This window comes from Phocoena phocoena, chromosome 8, assembly GCF_963924675.1.
Source record: "Phocoena phocoena chromosome 8, mPhoPho1.1, whole genome shotgun sequence".
Lineage (NCBI taxonomy): Eukaryota > Metazoa > Chordata > Mammalia > Artiodactyla > Phocoenidae > Phocoena > Phocoena phocoena.
Window position 1 is genome coordinate 68,915,777 of NC_089226.1, and position 16,491 is coordinate 68,932,267.

At 39.0% G+C, this 16,491-nt stretch overlaps 1 protein-coding gene across 2 annotated transcripts in view; it reads left to right on the plus strand.

Moving 5' to 3' along the window:
* The first annotated feature begins 627 nt into the window (after nt 1–627).
* PDE3B (phosphodiesterase 3B) overlaps nt 628–16,491 on the plus strand; it is a 173,266-nt gene continuing 157,402 nt past the window's right edge. For both annotated transcript variants that reach the window (XM_065881701.1, XM_065881702.1), the window contains exon 1: nt 628–1,608. In XM_065881701.1, the coding sequence (XP_065737773.1) occupies nt 628–1,608 (981 nt within the window). The remainder of the gene's footprint in view (nt 1,609–16,491) is intronic.

The window sequence follows — 16,491 nt, forward strand, 5'->3', positions numbered from 1 at the left end:
CTTGCCCCCTTCCACCCGAAAAGGACCCCTCCCGTCTCTCCCAGCCCGGGCGGGTCTTCGGGCGGCCGCGGCCGCGCTCTCCCCAGTCTGGGGACGCTTCGTCGGCTGGGGTCCCCAGCTCACTTCCCGGAGGGCGGGCGGCCGGCAGTGCGAACCGCGGAGCGGGTGGCGGCGGGACTGGCCGGGGCGCGGGCGCGCGCGGGCGGCTGGCGGCGGGCGGGGCGCGCGCCCGGCCCGGGCAGCCGCGGGGGAGGAGCGCCCGCCAGCCGATCGCGCGCCCAACGGACTAGGCTAAAGCCGTGAGGTAACTGTTGCAGCCCGCGGGAGCTGGGAGGCAACACCGAGGCTCCAGTCCCGAGAAGTGCCCGAGGGAAAAGGAGGGGGTCCTGCTGCAGCGGTCCCAGGCAGAAGCCCCTTCCGCCCCTCTCCCCAGCCAGCATGTCGCGGACCCCGCCGCTCCTCCGCCCGCGCGGCGGGGACCCTGGGCCACGGCGGTGGGCGCAGCCCTGACGCGCTGCCGAGCCGGGGGGCTCCTCGAGCGCGGGGGCCAGGCGGGAAGGAGCGCGAGCTGCAGCTGCGGTCCGAGCGGGGCGTGCCGAGCCCCTGCGGCCACCCCGCGCCCCGGCCATGAGGAGGGACGAGCGAGACGCCAAAGCCATGCGGTACCCGCAGCCGCCGGACGGGGCCGGCTCGCCCCTCGAGAGTCTGAGGAACGGCTACGTGAAGGGCTGCGTGAGCCCCCTGCGGCAGGACCCCCCGCGCGGCTTCTTCTTCCACCTCTGCCGCTTCTGCAACGTGGAGCTGTTGCTGCCGCCGCCACCGGCCTCCCCCCAGCAGCCGCGGCGCGGCTCTCCCTTCTCCCGGGCGCGCCTCTCGCTGGGCGCCCTGGCCGCCTTTGTCCTTGCCCTGCTGCTCGGCTCGGGGCCCGAGAGCTGGGCTGTCGGGGCCGCCCGGCTGCGGACCCTGCTGAGCGTCTGCTCGCACAGCCTCAGCCCCCTCTTCAGCATCGCCTGTGCCTTCTTCTTCCTCACCTGCTTCCTGACCCGGACCAAGCGGGACCCCGGGCCGGGCCGGAGCGGTGGCGGCTCCTGGTGGCTGCTGGCGCTGCCCGCCTGCTGTTACCTGGGGGACTTCTTGGTGGGGCAGTGGGGGTCTTGGTCTTGGGGGGACGGAGACGCTGGGGCCTGGGGCCCGCACACGCCCCCGGCGGTGGCCGGCAGGCTGTTCTTGGTGCTGAGCTGCGTGGGATTGCTGACGCTCGCGCAGCCGGGGAGGCTCCAGCACAGCATCCTGGTACTGCTCTTCTCCGGCTTCGTCTGGTGGGTGTCCTTCACCAGCCTCGGGGCGCTGCCTCCAGCCCTCCGGCCGCTGCTGTCCTGCCTGGTGGGGGGCGTCGGCTGCCTGCTGGCCCTGGGGCTGGATCACTTCTTCCAAATCAGGGAAGCTCCCCATCATCCTCGGTTGTCCAGTACCGCGGAGGAAAAAGTGCCTGTGATCAGACCCCGGAGGAGGTCCAGCTGCGTGTCGTTCGGAGAAACTTCGGCTAGTTACTATGGCAGTTGCAGAATGTTCAGGAGACCTTCATTGCCTTGCATTTCGAGAGAACAGGTATGTTACCAGAAAGCAAAGTTTGGTAAGGAAGGGAGGGGGGTTTTATCGCTTCAGTTCCCGAGTTGAATTAGCGTGTTTGAAAGCATGTTTACTTCCATGGTGAAAAAAAGACAATTTTTTTTTCTGAAAAGAATTCCTAAAATACAGGAAGCTTTTAAAAAATGCGTAAGTACTATTTATCTTTGAATAGAAATGAAATAGCAGACAAAACATGTTTCACTTTTTAAAGAGTTTGTTAATGTAGTAGATGCGTTCTCAGAAGAATGAAGTGAATTACTTGAAGTATAATAGATTGACTACTCCCACTTTGGCATAGTCTGATGTGTAGCTGTTTGGTGACATTTATCTGTTGCTGTTATAATGGTGATGTCTCCCCAAAGATAGCGTACAGCCATTAGAATGAGTGGGGAAAAAATATATATATATATGCATTTTAATCAGTGTGGTTTCATTATTCTTGATAATTGAGAGGGCAAATCTGAGATCTCATAAAGAGAAAACAGTGGTGAGTTTTGGAAGAGACTTGTTAATTTAGATAAAAAGACTGTTGGGGATAATTATAAGAGATTTCTCCCCCACCCTCCACCCCAAATTTCAGCAGTGTAGGCTAATATAATCTTTTACAGACTAACTCATGGTCCTGTGTGTTTGTTGCATAATTAGGAGAATGTTGTAACAATTTAACCTTTAAACTTAGTAATGTTTGGAAATATGCCAAAAGCATTTGTACAATTTCTTTTCCTGTAGGTTTATATGGTTTTGCGTTTTAAAAAAATGGAAATCATCACTAGGGAAAGAGTGTCTATTTTTGTATAGCCTAGGGAAATCTTACCTGTTCTACATCACTAAGAAACTCACCAAGTATAGCTACTGTTCACAGAGCATTTACTAAGTGCAAAATCCTTATATTGTCTTAAACCCTCACAAGGGCTCTGTATGGTAGGTGACATTAACCTCAAGTTAGAGATGAGCAAGTTGAGGCTTATAGAGATTATCCAACTTCACACATTTAGTAAGTGACAGTGCTGGGATTTGAACCTAGATTTTTCAGTTTTCAATGATGTCTTCTAAGCAACTAAAAGGATGAGTGTAGAGGTTTTCCTTAAGTAGGAGAGTAGGAGTCTATACTATTGGTTTTCAATCTTTTTGATTAGTGATATGCTTTACACCAGGGACCCAATATATTTGAAACAGGAGTTTCTTATTACTACATCTGATGCTCTTTGCTCTTTGCTCTTCAATATAATCTACAAGCTCTTACACTATCCGTAGTGCTCAAAGAGACAACACCTTGCTCCCTGAAAAGTGTTTTCAGAGGCTACTTTGTGGTCTGTAGTTATTTGGCCAAATGCTTGAAAAAAATTGTTCAAAAAATACCATGGCTTTTGTTTTCTCAGTTTACTGCCAGTGATAATAGACAATGTTCAGAATAATGTGTATCAAGAGAAAAATTGTCAGGAGAAGATTCACTGTAGAGCAGAGTCATATCAGCTATTTTCATAGACTGGAATAGCGTTTGACATTTGACTATTTGCAAATATATTGTATTTTTTAACACCAGGAAAGTGTTTTAGCACAGTTTCATCACATTTGTAAACAATTTTCCCGAGCTTAGCAGCGTTACAGTTTAACGTAACTTAATTGCAATATGTTGGCCTAGTGAATTATGGGTGTTATCTTATAAATTGAAAATTCCTGGTCTACTTGATCCTGGTCTGGTGCTCTTTCCATCACAGCAACCTTTTTTCAGCCATTAACTAGGTGCGGCATTGTTAGGCTAGGTAGCTTTATTAGTTGTATTAGAGGAAAATATTGTGCTTTTAAAATTTGTGCTTTTAAAAAGGGCATATTTTATTAGTGTAGAAAACCCTTATTCACATTCCACTATGAATAGGAACATTTTCTTGGTGGAGGGGGTCTTAAATATATGCTAATAGTTCAAGGGTTTATACATGGTTAATGTTCAGTGTCATAACATAATACTCTTTGGGCAATACTAGAAACTACTAGATATTTTTAGCTTGGCAGAGACTGTAATAAAAAGTTTTACTTATGCTTTTTCCTGAAGTTTAACAGTGGATCTGTGGTTTTGTTTGGAGGTATGTTATGTGAAAGAAATTAAGTGGAAACCAATACTTTTATGGAAGTAACAGATCAAGAGATTTTCTTATTTTTGAAGTGCTAAACTTTGTATGTGATAATTGTAAAGTCACTCTCTTGTTTCAGAAAGTGAAGGGAGACAAACGGTTTTGGGTAGAAGCTGATATAGGGGAAAGTCTCCTGGATTCATAGAGGTTCAAGGGTAAAGTCTTAGCCCTGCTGTCATATTGGAAAAGTTGGTGAGCCTTTCCGAGTCTGAGTATCCTGTCAAATCAGGGGATCCAGTAGGTGAATTCTATACCACCTTCCAATTCTAGAATTCATTTCTTTTAGTTAGTTTACACTTTTTGTAAGGTATAAATAAATGTATGACTAAAACTTCAAAAGTTAATAGATCTCGAAGTTTTACTTAAATGTTTAATGTTGATACTGCTAGCCTATATTTTCCAAGGTGTGATAATTGGAAAGTATGAACAAATATTCTGTATTATTTGAAGAGAAAGAACTTTTAACATGTATATGTGGACTTTCATTTGTGGATTGATAAAATTATTACGCTTTCATTTCCTTAAGAATTTAAACGTTTTTATTAACATCTTTGAAAAACAATTGAAAACTCATTAATATAAATGTTTTTAATTGTATGAGAGTAGATTCAAAGTAATTTTTAACATTTGGGATGTTATGTTAGATACTATATTGAAAAATAGTGACATATGTTTGTAAAACGTATGATTTTTCATAATTAGGTTTAAAGTTTAGTTACTGCTGACTGTGTTCTGCCTTGGTGGGTTAATGGAAAGAAGCACTAAGTTTGTAGTATATTTGTGAAGAATCAGCTGAGACTAATAGGAAGTAAAAAAAAATTTTTACATCTACCTAAGATGCCTTGGCCTGAATTTAACAAGCTACATTTCTATGCCATTTTAATTATACATTCTACAATGCAAATTTCGGCCGTCAACCAGATCATTTCATGTGTGATAGGCTAGGTAAATATAAGGTTTTGAAAGGCATAAGTCTGTGTGTGAGATATTTTTCTATACCTAAAATGCTGAGTGCTTTCTAAATGGTTAGGTAAATATTTAACAATTCTGTGGCCTTAAAGCCCATAAATATTATTTAAAGTGTTAATTTTGTTTAAAAAAGGATACACATGTAGTATGAAGCCTTTTTAAAAAGATTTTAAAGTTTAAGTGATTATTTATTCCCCTGAGGAATCTGCAAGTCATAACCCACCATGAATTTTTTAAAGAATCCTGTGGAATTTGTGAAATTTAATGAGTGAGTGTTTTATTCTAATTTCATGTTAATATTTTGTAGTGAAACATCAGCCTACGTAATATTTTTATGCTTTATTTTGTAAATATTGTATGTACCCTTGCCACAGAGTTATCTTCCAAAAACACAGATTTGATCAAATCACTTGCTCTGTTTTAAAAATCTCTTACGGCTTTTCATTGTCCACAAAATAAAGTTCATGCCCTTGACCCTTGCTTGCAAAGTCTTAACCTGCTCTTGGCCTTGTTTTGTTGTTTTTGAAAGCCGTTAGCAGTTATGGAGCACCTCCCCACATCCATCCACTGCTCTAGCTATTTGAGGACTGCTTATTGTTACTGACGTGTAGACTTTTTTCTTTTGGTTTTACCATTCACACTGTTTGAAATCTCCTTTAAGAAACATATAAGATTAAGAAGTGTTTAGACACTACAGTGATGCTCAGACTAATGCATAAGCTGAGAACAAAACTCCATCCTAGTAGAGTTGGCCAGGTTTAAAAATAAAAGTTGACAAATCGTGTCAAGCAGTGATGTGGTGAAGTGTGATAGAATATTTTCATTATACCACATGAAATAGTAACATCTCCATAGTTTGTTTTCCCACAGTGAGTGGAAGGTAAATAGGGCCAACCATATGTAAAACTTTGACTTTAGTATAGTTTAGTGATGTTTGTTTTCATTGTCTTCTGATTTTTTAATCCTCCTCAGTGGCAGGCGCTTCTCTGATTCTCTTTCCTTCTTCCCTTTCAGTTACCAAGTCAGCCTGTTTCCCTAGCGCATTCTCCTGCCTTCTTATACCCCACCCAAAGCAGGAAGAATCTATACTTGCTGAAAAAGTTTATTTCAACATAAATATGTTTGTATAGATATAGAAGAAATAGAAGAGATTTGGAGTTTATCTAATTGAAATCTGCTCATTTTATAGAAAGGAAAAAAATTCAACTCCAAAGAGAGAAGTATATTGTCTCTAGGTTACGCCACGAGGTTTTGGGATACAGGGACTAGAACCTAGGTCTTGACTCCTAGTTCAGCTGTACTTTCCATTAAGAGCGTATGCACCTGCAGTCATAGTTTTCCAAGGCTGTTCTTAATTTGCCAGCTATCTCTAATTATGTGATAAACAATGCTCCTGAGTAAAAGCGGTTGAGGGTGGTGGTGGGAAAGAGGGGAGTGAGAGGTAGGAGGTACTCTTGAAAACACATAGTTCATGATGACCTTGAAGATAAACTTGGTACCTGATATGGTTATTTCAGGATGACTTGTCAGGATGCAGCTGGTCTGAAACTCAGGTGCCTTAAGAGGACAGCCACATAGCCTATTTATGTTATACGTTGGGGAAGGAGGGGGGGTAAGGAAGAATGGAAGTGAACTGTTGCCTTCTTTGCCTAAGGGCTTTCAGTTTAAATAAAGCAAACTGAACAACCCTGTTAGCCAAGCAAAACTTTAGAAGAGCTGGGTTCTGTCTGTGGGTAGTTCCTGACAGTTTATAACTGTATATAATTGTGTATAAACAATTATAGTTTATAATAAGTATAATTATTATATTTGTTTAATTATATATTTAAATACATAATATTTTTATTATATTTTATTATTAAGTTTATTATAATTAAATAGTTTATAATTGTTCACCTTATTATTTACAAACGGATTCAGGTTTATTTAAGAGATTGTTAGAAACCTGTTCTTAGAACTTGGGGAAGAGGAGGGTGTTTCCCACTTTTTCTTTTACAACCTAGAACTTTTTCTCCAGTATTGATTGACCTGGAAGGTTATCTTATCTTCATAGATTATTCCCTCCTCCATCAGATAGAGTACATTGTTTGACTGCTTCCTTACATTTCGTACAACTTGCTTTCAGTATATTTTAAATTTATTTAGTTGGCATTTAAATTTGTTAATGAGAAATGCCATACATAAAAGACTGTACATATGTATATTTTTATATGGTTTAAGGAAGAAAATAAAACAAAAAGAAAAATGTCAAGTACTTACCACTCATTTCCTTTGTATAACCTCTTTTGCATCCCCTTCTCTCTGCCCCAGAGACAACACATCTATCTTGATTTTTTTTTTTTTTGCTGTTCATTCCCTTGCTTATCATTATAACTCCCCCGAACATATTACTGAGTAATCTAAATAATATGTTGTCAGTATTGTCTGCTTTTGAACTTTAAGTAAATAGAATCATGCTGTATGAATTCTTCTGTAACTTTTCTTTTTTCTTTACATTTAAGATTCATTCATGTTGATGTGCATAGATGTGGTTCACTTTTTTCAATGCTGTATAGTGTTTCATTGTATGAACATAATAAAATTTATCCATTCCACTGTTCATGGACCTGTGGGTGGTTTTCAGTTGTTTGCTATTAAGCACAATGCTGCTATGAAATTTTTTGTAAATGTCTCCTAGGGGCATGCACACATCTAGAAGTAGAATTGCTGAGCTGCAAGGTATGCTCATATTCAACTTTACTATGTATGATAGGCAGAATAATGGTACCGTAAAGATGTCCATGTTCTAATTCCTGGAATTTGTGGGTATGTTGCCCTGCCTGGCAAAAGAGACTTTGCAGGTGGGATTAAGTTAAGGACCTTGAGATGGGGAGATTATCTAGGTATCCAGGATTATCTAAGTAGACCCAGTGTCATAGGGTCTTTAAAAAGTGGAAGAGGGAGACAGAAGAGATCAGAGAAGGAGAAGTGACAATGGAAGTAGGATTAGAGTAATGTAATGTGAGAAAGACTCACTCAGTCCACCTTTGGCTTTCACAGTGGGAGAAGGCCAGGAGCCAATGAAAGCAGGCAGCCTCTAGAAGCTGGAAAAGACAAGGAAATGCATTTTCCCTTATAGTCCTTGAAAGTAACAAAGCCCTTCCAATACCTTGATTTTAGCTCAGTGAGACCTTTGTCAGACTTTGGACCCACAGAACTGTAAGATGTTAAATGTGTGTTGTTTTATGTGACTGAGTTTGTGGTAATTTGTTACAGGAATGTATTAGTTTGCATTAACTGCTGTAACAGTTGACATGGGTTGCTGTGACAAAGTACTACAAATTGGGTGGCTTAAACAGCAGAAATTTATGGTCTCACAGTTCTGGAGTCTACAAGTCCGGATCAGACTGTCCCCAGGGTTGGTTCCTTCTGAGGACTCTGAGGGGGAATCTGTTCCATGCCTGTCTCCTAGCTTCTGGTGGTTTACTGGCAACCTTTGGCATTTTTTGGCTTTTAGATGTGTCACCCCATCTCTGCCTTCATCTTCACATGGCACTCTCTCCATGTCTCTTCATATAGTCTTCTCTCTGGGCCTGTCTCTGTGTCTCAATTTACCCTTTTTATAAATACCCCAGTCATATTGGACTAGTGCCCACCCTAATCACCTTATTTTAATCTAATTACCTCTGTAAAGACCTAATTTCCAAATGAAGTCACATTCTAAGGTGTTGAGGGTTAGGACTTCAATATATCTTTTTTGAGGGACACACTTTAACCCATACAAGTAGCAGTAGAAGACTGAGACACTCTGGGAAGTTGAGTTGTTTTCCAGAATGGTTGCACAATGTATATTCTGCTAGCAGTGAATAAGAATGCCCTTGAACCAATGATTCCTATTTAATAACTTTAATTTTTGTTAGTCCAGTGAGTGTGAAATGTATTTCTTTGTGATTTTAATTTGCATTTTTCTAATTACTAATAAGGCTGAATATTGTTTATGGATTGCATTTCTTATTCAGGGATTACCTGTTCATGTCTTTTGCCCTTTTAAAAATTTAGTAGTTTGGGGACTTCCCTGGCAGTCCAGTGGTTAATACTTCCAATGCAGGGGGTGCAGGCTCCATCCCTGGTCGGGGAGCTAAGATCCTACGTAACTCATGGCCAGAAAACCAAAGACATAAAACAGAAGCAATATTGTAACAAATTCAATAAAGACTTTAAAAATGGTCCACATCAAAAAAAAAATTAAAAATTCAGTGGTTTGTTTTTTCTTGGTTCATGAGTTCTTTATATATTTTGGACATTAATCCTTTATTGGTTATTTGGGTTGCAAATATCTTCTTCCAGTTTTAGTGGTGTCTTTTGATAACTGAGATTCTTAATTTTAATATTATCAAATTTACCAATCTTTTCCTTTAATGGTGTGAGACTCTCCATGTCTTGTTTATAAAACTCTTCTCTATTGGAAGTCATAAAATAAACTCTTATATTATCTTTTCAGAGTTTTAAAGTTTTGCCTTTCAAATGGTTTTTATCCACCTAGAATTGATTTCCATGTATAATGTGATACAGAGATCGAATCTCATTTTTTACCCGTATGTATATCCAGTTATGTCAGCACAATTCACCGAAAAGTTTATTCTCCGTTTATCGGCAATGCTGCCTCTGTCAAATGTGAAATTTCAGGGTGTGTGTGAGTCTGTATCTGGCTTCTCTCTCATGGTTCACTGACAAGTTTATGTGCCCTGTGTTAATGCTACACCATTGTAATTATAATAGGTTTATAATGAGACAATATATAGGAAGTCTCGTCATCTTACGGTTTTTCTTCAAGAGTTTGTCAGTTATTTTTGGACCTTTGTTCTTCAATATAAATTTTAGAATAAGTTTGTCAAGTTCTACAGAAATTCATATTGGGATTTTGATTGCCATTGCATTAAATCTTTTGAACAATTTAGAGGAGAATTTGATTTTGATTGAAAATTTTAAGTTGCATTTTTCTACAAATTTATTTAGTATAACTTTTCAAATTTATTTTCTTTGTAATATCTTTTTATATCTGTAATATCTTTTTTATTATCTATTTATTTAATTTGTTCAGCATCTGCATTTTTGTCTTCTTTTTCATTCCTACCATCATTTGTATCATTTTTCTTTGTTTCTTAATCAACCTGGCTAGAAGTTTGTTTTTTTGTTTTTTTGTTTTTTGGGTTTTTCTGGTCACGCCATGTGGCATTCGGGATCTTACTTCCCTGATCAGGGATGGAACCAGCGCCCCCTGCATTGGAAACGTGGAGTCTTAACCACTGGACCACCAGGGAAGTCCCAGTTTATTTGTTTTTTAATCTCTTCAAAAAACAAGCTTTTTGGATTGGTACTTGTTTTCTTTTTTTTAATATGTTAATTTTTATTGGAGTATAGTTGAATTACAATGTTGTGTTAGTTTCTGCTGTACATAGAATCAGCTATACATATACATATGTCCACTCTTTTTTAGATTCTATTCCTATATAGGTCATTGCAGAGTGTTGAGTAGAGTTCCCTGTGCTATACAGTAGGTTCTTATCAGTTATCTATTTTATATATAGTAGTGTGTATATACCAATTCCAATTTCCCAATTTATCCACCCTTCCCCCTTGGTAACCATAACTTGGTACTTGTTTCCTATTTTATTTATATCAGCTCTTTTATTATTTCTTTTTTCTTTTATTTTCTTGTTCCTTTTTTTTTTTTTTTTTTTGGCCATGCTGCACGACTTGTGGGAATCTTAGTTCTTAGTTCCCTGACCAAGGATTGAACCCTGGCCCTTGGCAATGAGAGCCCAGAGTCCTAACCACTGGACAGTCAGGGAGTTCCCTCTTGTTCCTTTTTTTAACTTTGTAATTGAGATGCTAAGCCCATTAACTTTGAGCTTTTCCAGCATATGCGTTGAAGATTATACATTTCTCTCTGAATGTTGCTTTAGTTGAATGTCGCAAGTTTGGATGTATAGTATGGTTATTGTGCAGTCTGAAGAATTTTCTAATTTTCATTTTGATTTCCCTTTTGATTGACAGTTGTTTAGAAAAAAAATTCTAATCATATGCAGGTTTTCCAGTTATTGTTGTTGATTTCTGACTTAAGTGCCTTTGGGCAAAGAACGTGGCCTAACATATGATCAGTTTTCATAAGTGTTCTGTTTGCTTGAAGAAATACATCAGTTTGTTAGCTGTCTGGTAGATAAAAGGTGTAAAATGTCCTTTTCATACCTTCTGCGTCCTTATTGACTTTTTATCTTATTGACCCGTCAGTAACTGGACAGAGTATTAAAAAATCTCACTTTCCTGGTGTTTTCTTCAACCCCTCCACCCACAGTTTGTGGGTAAGTGTATGGAGAATAGAACTTTACAAATTGGATGGAATTACTTATCAGAGGGACAGAAAAAGGATGCATGAGAGAGAGCACATGTCATATGTTTAAAGAGTCAGTGTAAGAAAGTAATGAAAATTTGATCAGCATTAATATATATTTACAAATTGCCTTTTATATGTGCCAGCCCCTAGAGAGATACTAAGACGACAGTCACAGGTTCTGTATTGCAAGGAGATCACAGTCTAATTGAGATTAAAAAAATGTAAATAAATAATTACAATTCAGTGTGGTAAGTGATATAGCAGAGGTACACATAAGGTACATGGGAGCTTTAGAGAAGGAACAGCTAACTCTCTCCAGGAGGAGAGTCAGAAAGCCTTCAGAAAGTATATAACAATTGAGCTTTAATCTTCAAAAAAGTTTCTTATTGATATAAAATGTATAAAAAATGAATTTAAAAATTTTACTTCTATGACCTTAGAAAGAATTTTTCAAAGTTATTCCAACATAATCTCCACCTTACTGTAAATATGTTTGGAATAAGAATACTTCTTATCAACTGAGAGACTATAAAGTCACAGAAAATATACTGAGTCCAATCAGGCAAACTGTTTACCTTCAGTCCCCAGTCAATACTAACAACCAAAAAAGATGCTTAAATTTTCTATCAGAAATGTCAGTATCAGTGGTAAAAATAATATAAGCAATAAAGAAATGTAACCCAGGATTAGAAAAAAGGGATTATTATAAGATATATTTACCAAGTGCTTGCTATGTGCTAGTCTCAACAACTCTGTGAAATAAGTATTGAAATCCTGTTTTGCAGCTGGAAACGAAGGTAGAAAGGTGAATTGACTAGCCCCACATCACTCAGCTAGCACACAGAAAATACCGTAATATGCTAAATGCCATTTTCAGTGTATAACAAGCCCCTAAGAACTCTCCCAATTGAAGCAACTAACCTACAGGTTTAAGCATTTTAGAATGTATCTTTTGAAAGGAATCACTGAGTAAGAAAAATTTCAGATCCCCCAAAAAAGAAGTGAAAGCAGTGTGGGGGAGAAAAAAAATGTTCCCTTCTTCCCTTCTAGGGTCTTTGTTTGGGCTATTAATTAAATTGATTTAAGACAAATTAACAGGGGAAAAACAAATTTAATTTTGTATATGGGAGCCCCATAAAAAAGTGAGACTCCAAGAAGTAACCAAAGCAGGAATCTTTTATAACTTTAAGACAAAGAAGTAATAAATTTGTGAAGAGTTGACGAGACAAAGGAGTCTGGGCTTGGGGTAGTGAATTGGCGAAGAAGTAACAAGGTTTGTTAGAGCCAAGTATTCTTGGCCCTAAATTCCCTATCTCTGGTGATAAGGATGCCTTCCACCCTCCTGGTACTGGGATGGGTGCCTTTCACATGGGAGATTTATCTCCTGCTTTTGGGGAGGGGGGGAACAAAGGAGGGTCAGAGTGTTCTTCACCACTGTTTCTCAAGTAAACTTTAATTCAAAATAAGCTATATGCCGAGTGACATATGCTGGGGTAGCACATTCTGCTCCCTTTCAGTAGGAATCCCGAGAGGTAAGCAGACATTAAAACCAGCTTTCATTTGATGGTTTCTGACCATCCTTAGAGACCATGAACATTTGCTTCTGTTAGATATGGCTAGGCTCAAGAGATAAAACCTAGGGTCTGTCCAGAGTCAGAAATCTAATAGAAAAACTGCATAAAGCAGAGACCCCAAAGTGCTACTCTTCCAGTGTAAGGGTAAGTGAGAAATAAATATGACCAAGGTGATGGGATGCGGGTCTTGACCTTGGCACGGGGAGTTGGGGGACAGAGAAAATAAATCTTCCCTGGGAATGTATAACCACAGGAGGGCCCTCATAGGGTTTTTGTTTGTTTGTTTGAAATTGTGGTAAAATATGAATAACATAAAATTGACCATTTTGGCCATTTTTAACTGTACAGTTTAGTGGCATTAAGTACATTCATACTGTTGTGCAACCATCACCACCATCTAACTCTAGAACTTTTTTTTATCTTCCCAAACTAAAACTCCATACCCATTAAACAGTAACTCTCTCCATTCCCCCTCCTCCCAGCACCTGGTAACTGCCATTCTACATTCTGTTTCTATGAATTTGACTACTTTAGATACTTCATACAAGTGGAATCATTTGTATTTATCTTTTGTGACTGACTTGTTTCACTTAGCAGAATCATCTTTGGAATTCTAATAGGAATTACATTGAATCCATAGATTGCCTTGAGTAGTATTTACATCTTAGCAATAGTAAGTCTTACAATTCATTAACATGGCAGGTCTTTCTATTTATTTGTGTTTTAATTTCTTTCAACAGTGTTTTGTAGTTTTCAGTGTACACGTCTTTCACCTCTTTGGTTAAGTTTATTCCTAAGTATTCTTTTTGATGCTGTTGTAAATGGGATTGTTTCTTAGTTTTGTTTTTTAATATTTCATTGTTAGTGTTTGAAAATGCAACTAATTTATATGTGTTGTTTTTGTATCCTGCAGCTTACCTGAATTTGTCTATTCTAATATTTTTTCGTGTGGAATCTTTAGGTCCTCATTTAGTTAAATTTTTTTAAAAATAAGACTTAATTTTTTAGAGCAGTTTAAAGTTCATAGCAAAGAAGGTACAGATTCTCCATATACACTTTGCCCCCAACATGGCCATAGCCTCTTCCATTATCAGCATGACCCGCCCCCCCGCCCCCGACTGTTACATTTGTTAAGACTGATGAACCTACATCATAATCACCCAAAGTCCATAGTTTATGTTATGTTTCACTCTTGATCTTGTGCATTTTATGGGTTTAGATAAATGTATAATGACATGTATCCATCATTATGGAAAATAAATACAAAGTATTCACTGCCCTAAAAATCCTTTGTGCTCTGCATATTCATCCCTTACCTCATCCCCACCCTTGGCAACCACTGATCTTTTTACTTTCTCCATACTTTTGCCTTTTCCAGAATGTCATATAATTGGAATCATAGAGTACTCATTTAGATATTTATCTAAATTAATGCTACATATGTGGGCTTAGAAACCTCAAGTGAAAATGTAAAGTGGTCCCAGGTGACTGATAGAGGTAAATTCAAATTCTCTAAGGCCTCAAATGATTCCCACAGATAAAATTCCAAGGATATTGAGCAGTGCATAGTCAAAAATCCACAGAACTTGCGCAGAAACAAGGCACTATGAATGAGAAGCTGCAGAAAAAGTACACAGCAAAAGAAACCCACAAAGACTTCAGAGCTTAGAGCTATTATTTATCAGATATAAAAAATGTTTAATATGCTTAAAAAAACAAAATAGAAGCTTGGGAAAATGGTTGGGGAACAGAGAATTAAAAGAATAATCATGCAGATTTGAAAAATAGAACTTCTAAAGATGAAAAAATAGCCACAGATTTAAAACCTGATGCACATATTAAATAGCAGTTGAGAGACAGAATCTGTGAACCAGAATGTAGATCCAAAGAAATTGTCCGTAATGTTTTGCAGAGAGAAAAAGATGGAAGTTAAGAAAGAGGGATCGAAAAAGTTGGAGAATAAAGAAAAAAGTTTAACATGAATTTAACTGAAGTTCCAAAAGGAAATAATAAAAGGGAAAACAGGCAATATTTGAGGAGATAATGGTTGTAAAATAGAACTTTACAGAACTGATGAAAAATACCAATTGGTATCCAGAAAGCCCACTGAATCCCAAGCAGATTAAAGAAAAAGAAATCCACCCTTAGATTCCATCATTGCAAAATTCAGAACACACACACACACACACACACACACACAGACACACACACACGAGAAGTTCTAAAAGAAGCCAGAGAGAAAAAAGAAGTTACCTACCAAAAAAATGAACGGCAGTTACACTGAAAGGTGACTTAGGAAGAATGGAAGCCAGAAAACAGTTGACTGTCATTTGTCATGTGCTGAGGGAAAATAACTGTCCAAGTAGAAACCAATGTCCAGCAAAACTTTCTAGAAAGAGAACATATTAAGACCATTTCAGACCAGTAAAAACTGAGAGTTTTTTTTACCAGCAAAAGTATGCATACTTTAGGCAGAAGGAAGAACTTAAATCAAGAAGGAATGATAGTAAATATATAGGTAAAATTAAGTAGCCTTGATGTTCTGAAACATTACTAACAGTGCCTAATTTGTGAGGGGAGAACAAGCTAGAACTAAAACTAGAAAAAAATAGCATTTACCTTGGAAGGAAAAATTAGAATAGTGAGCTGATGTGAGAATCTTCTGTCTATAGTGAGAATACTAGGAGTGGAGAGACAGAGAGGTATAAATATTTTCATATGAAGAGAGGTCTGAAGATATTTAAGGTCTGGGTGTCTGAAAGGTTAGTGGTATTGTTAGCCAACATAGGCAGTATGGGGAAAGGACCTGGTTTGGGAGAAATGACAAAGAGCTTGGTTTTATTGATTAATGCATGTTTTCTCATGTGTATACTTGCTATCTCTAAATGGGATGTAACCTCCCTGGCAACAATGATCAAACATTTCTATTTTGTATTTCTCATAGTATATTTTGGAGTTGACAATGGTTATCTAATATTGTATTTACTCTTGATAGTTCCATGCTGACCTTGAGAAAAGGAAAGAACTCTAGGTGGAGATGGGTCTCAATTCCCTACTGTCTTTGGTATTCTCGTTAACAGTAAGCTGTGTTGCACAATGATGAAGCCAGACTGCTTCAGAGTTTCAATGGCATCTCCTCCACTTACAGGATATTAGGCAAGTTGTTTAACTTCTCTGTACCTCAGCTTCCCCAGGTGTAAACTGGGGGTAAAATAGCATCTGTCTCACTGATGTGAGGATTAAATGAGTTAATAACCTGTAAAGTTCTTGAAACAGTGTCTGGCACCTGGTAAGGTTGCCATGCAACGTTGGTGCTGTTATTATAGTTAAAATTTTCATTCTTGAATTGCTTGGTACTTCATGCCAAATTACTCTAAAATTAATGGTGGGCTTCCCTGATGGCACAGTGGTTAAGAATCCTGCTGCCAGTGCAGGGGACATGGGTTTGAGCCCTGGTCCAGGAAGATCCTACATGCTGCGGAGCAACTAAGCCCATGCGCCACAACTACTGAGCCTGCGCTCTTAGAGCCCATGAGCCACAACTACTGAAGCACGCGCGCCTAGAGCCCGTGCACCAAAACAAAGAGAAGCCCGCGCACTGCAACTAAGAGTAAGTAGCCCCCACTCGCTGCAACTAGAGAAAGACCGCAAGCAGCAGTGAAGACCCAACGCAGCCAAAATTAAATAAACAAATTTATCAAAAAACCCCACAACAACCCTTTAAAAAAAAAATCAATGGTAAGGTTAATTGAAATTTAGATCTTTCAAGCAATCCCTTTTTATTGTCCTGAAACTCCTTTTGCAACCTGTATGGAGT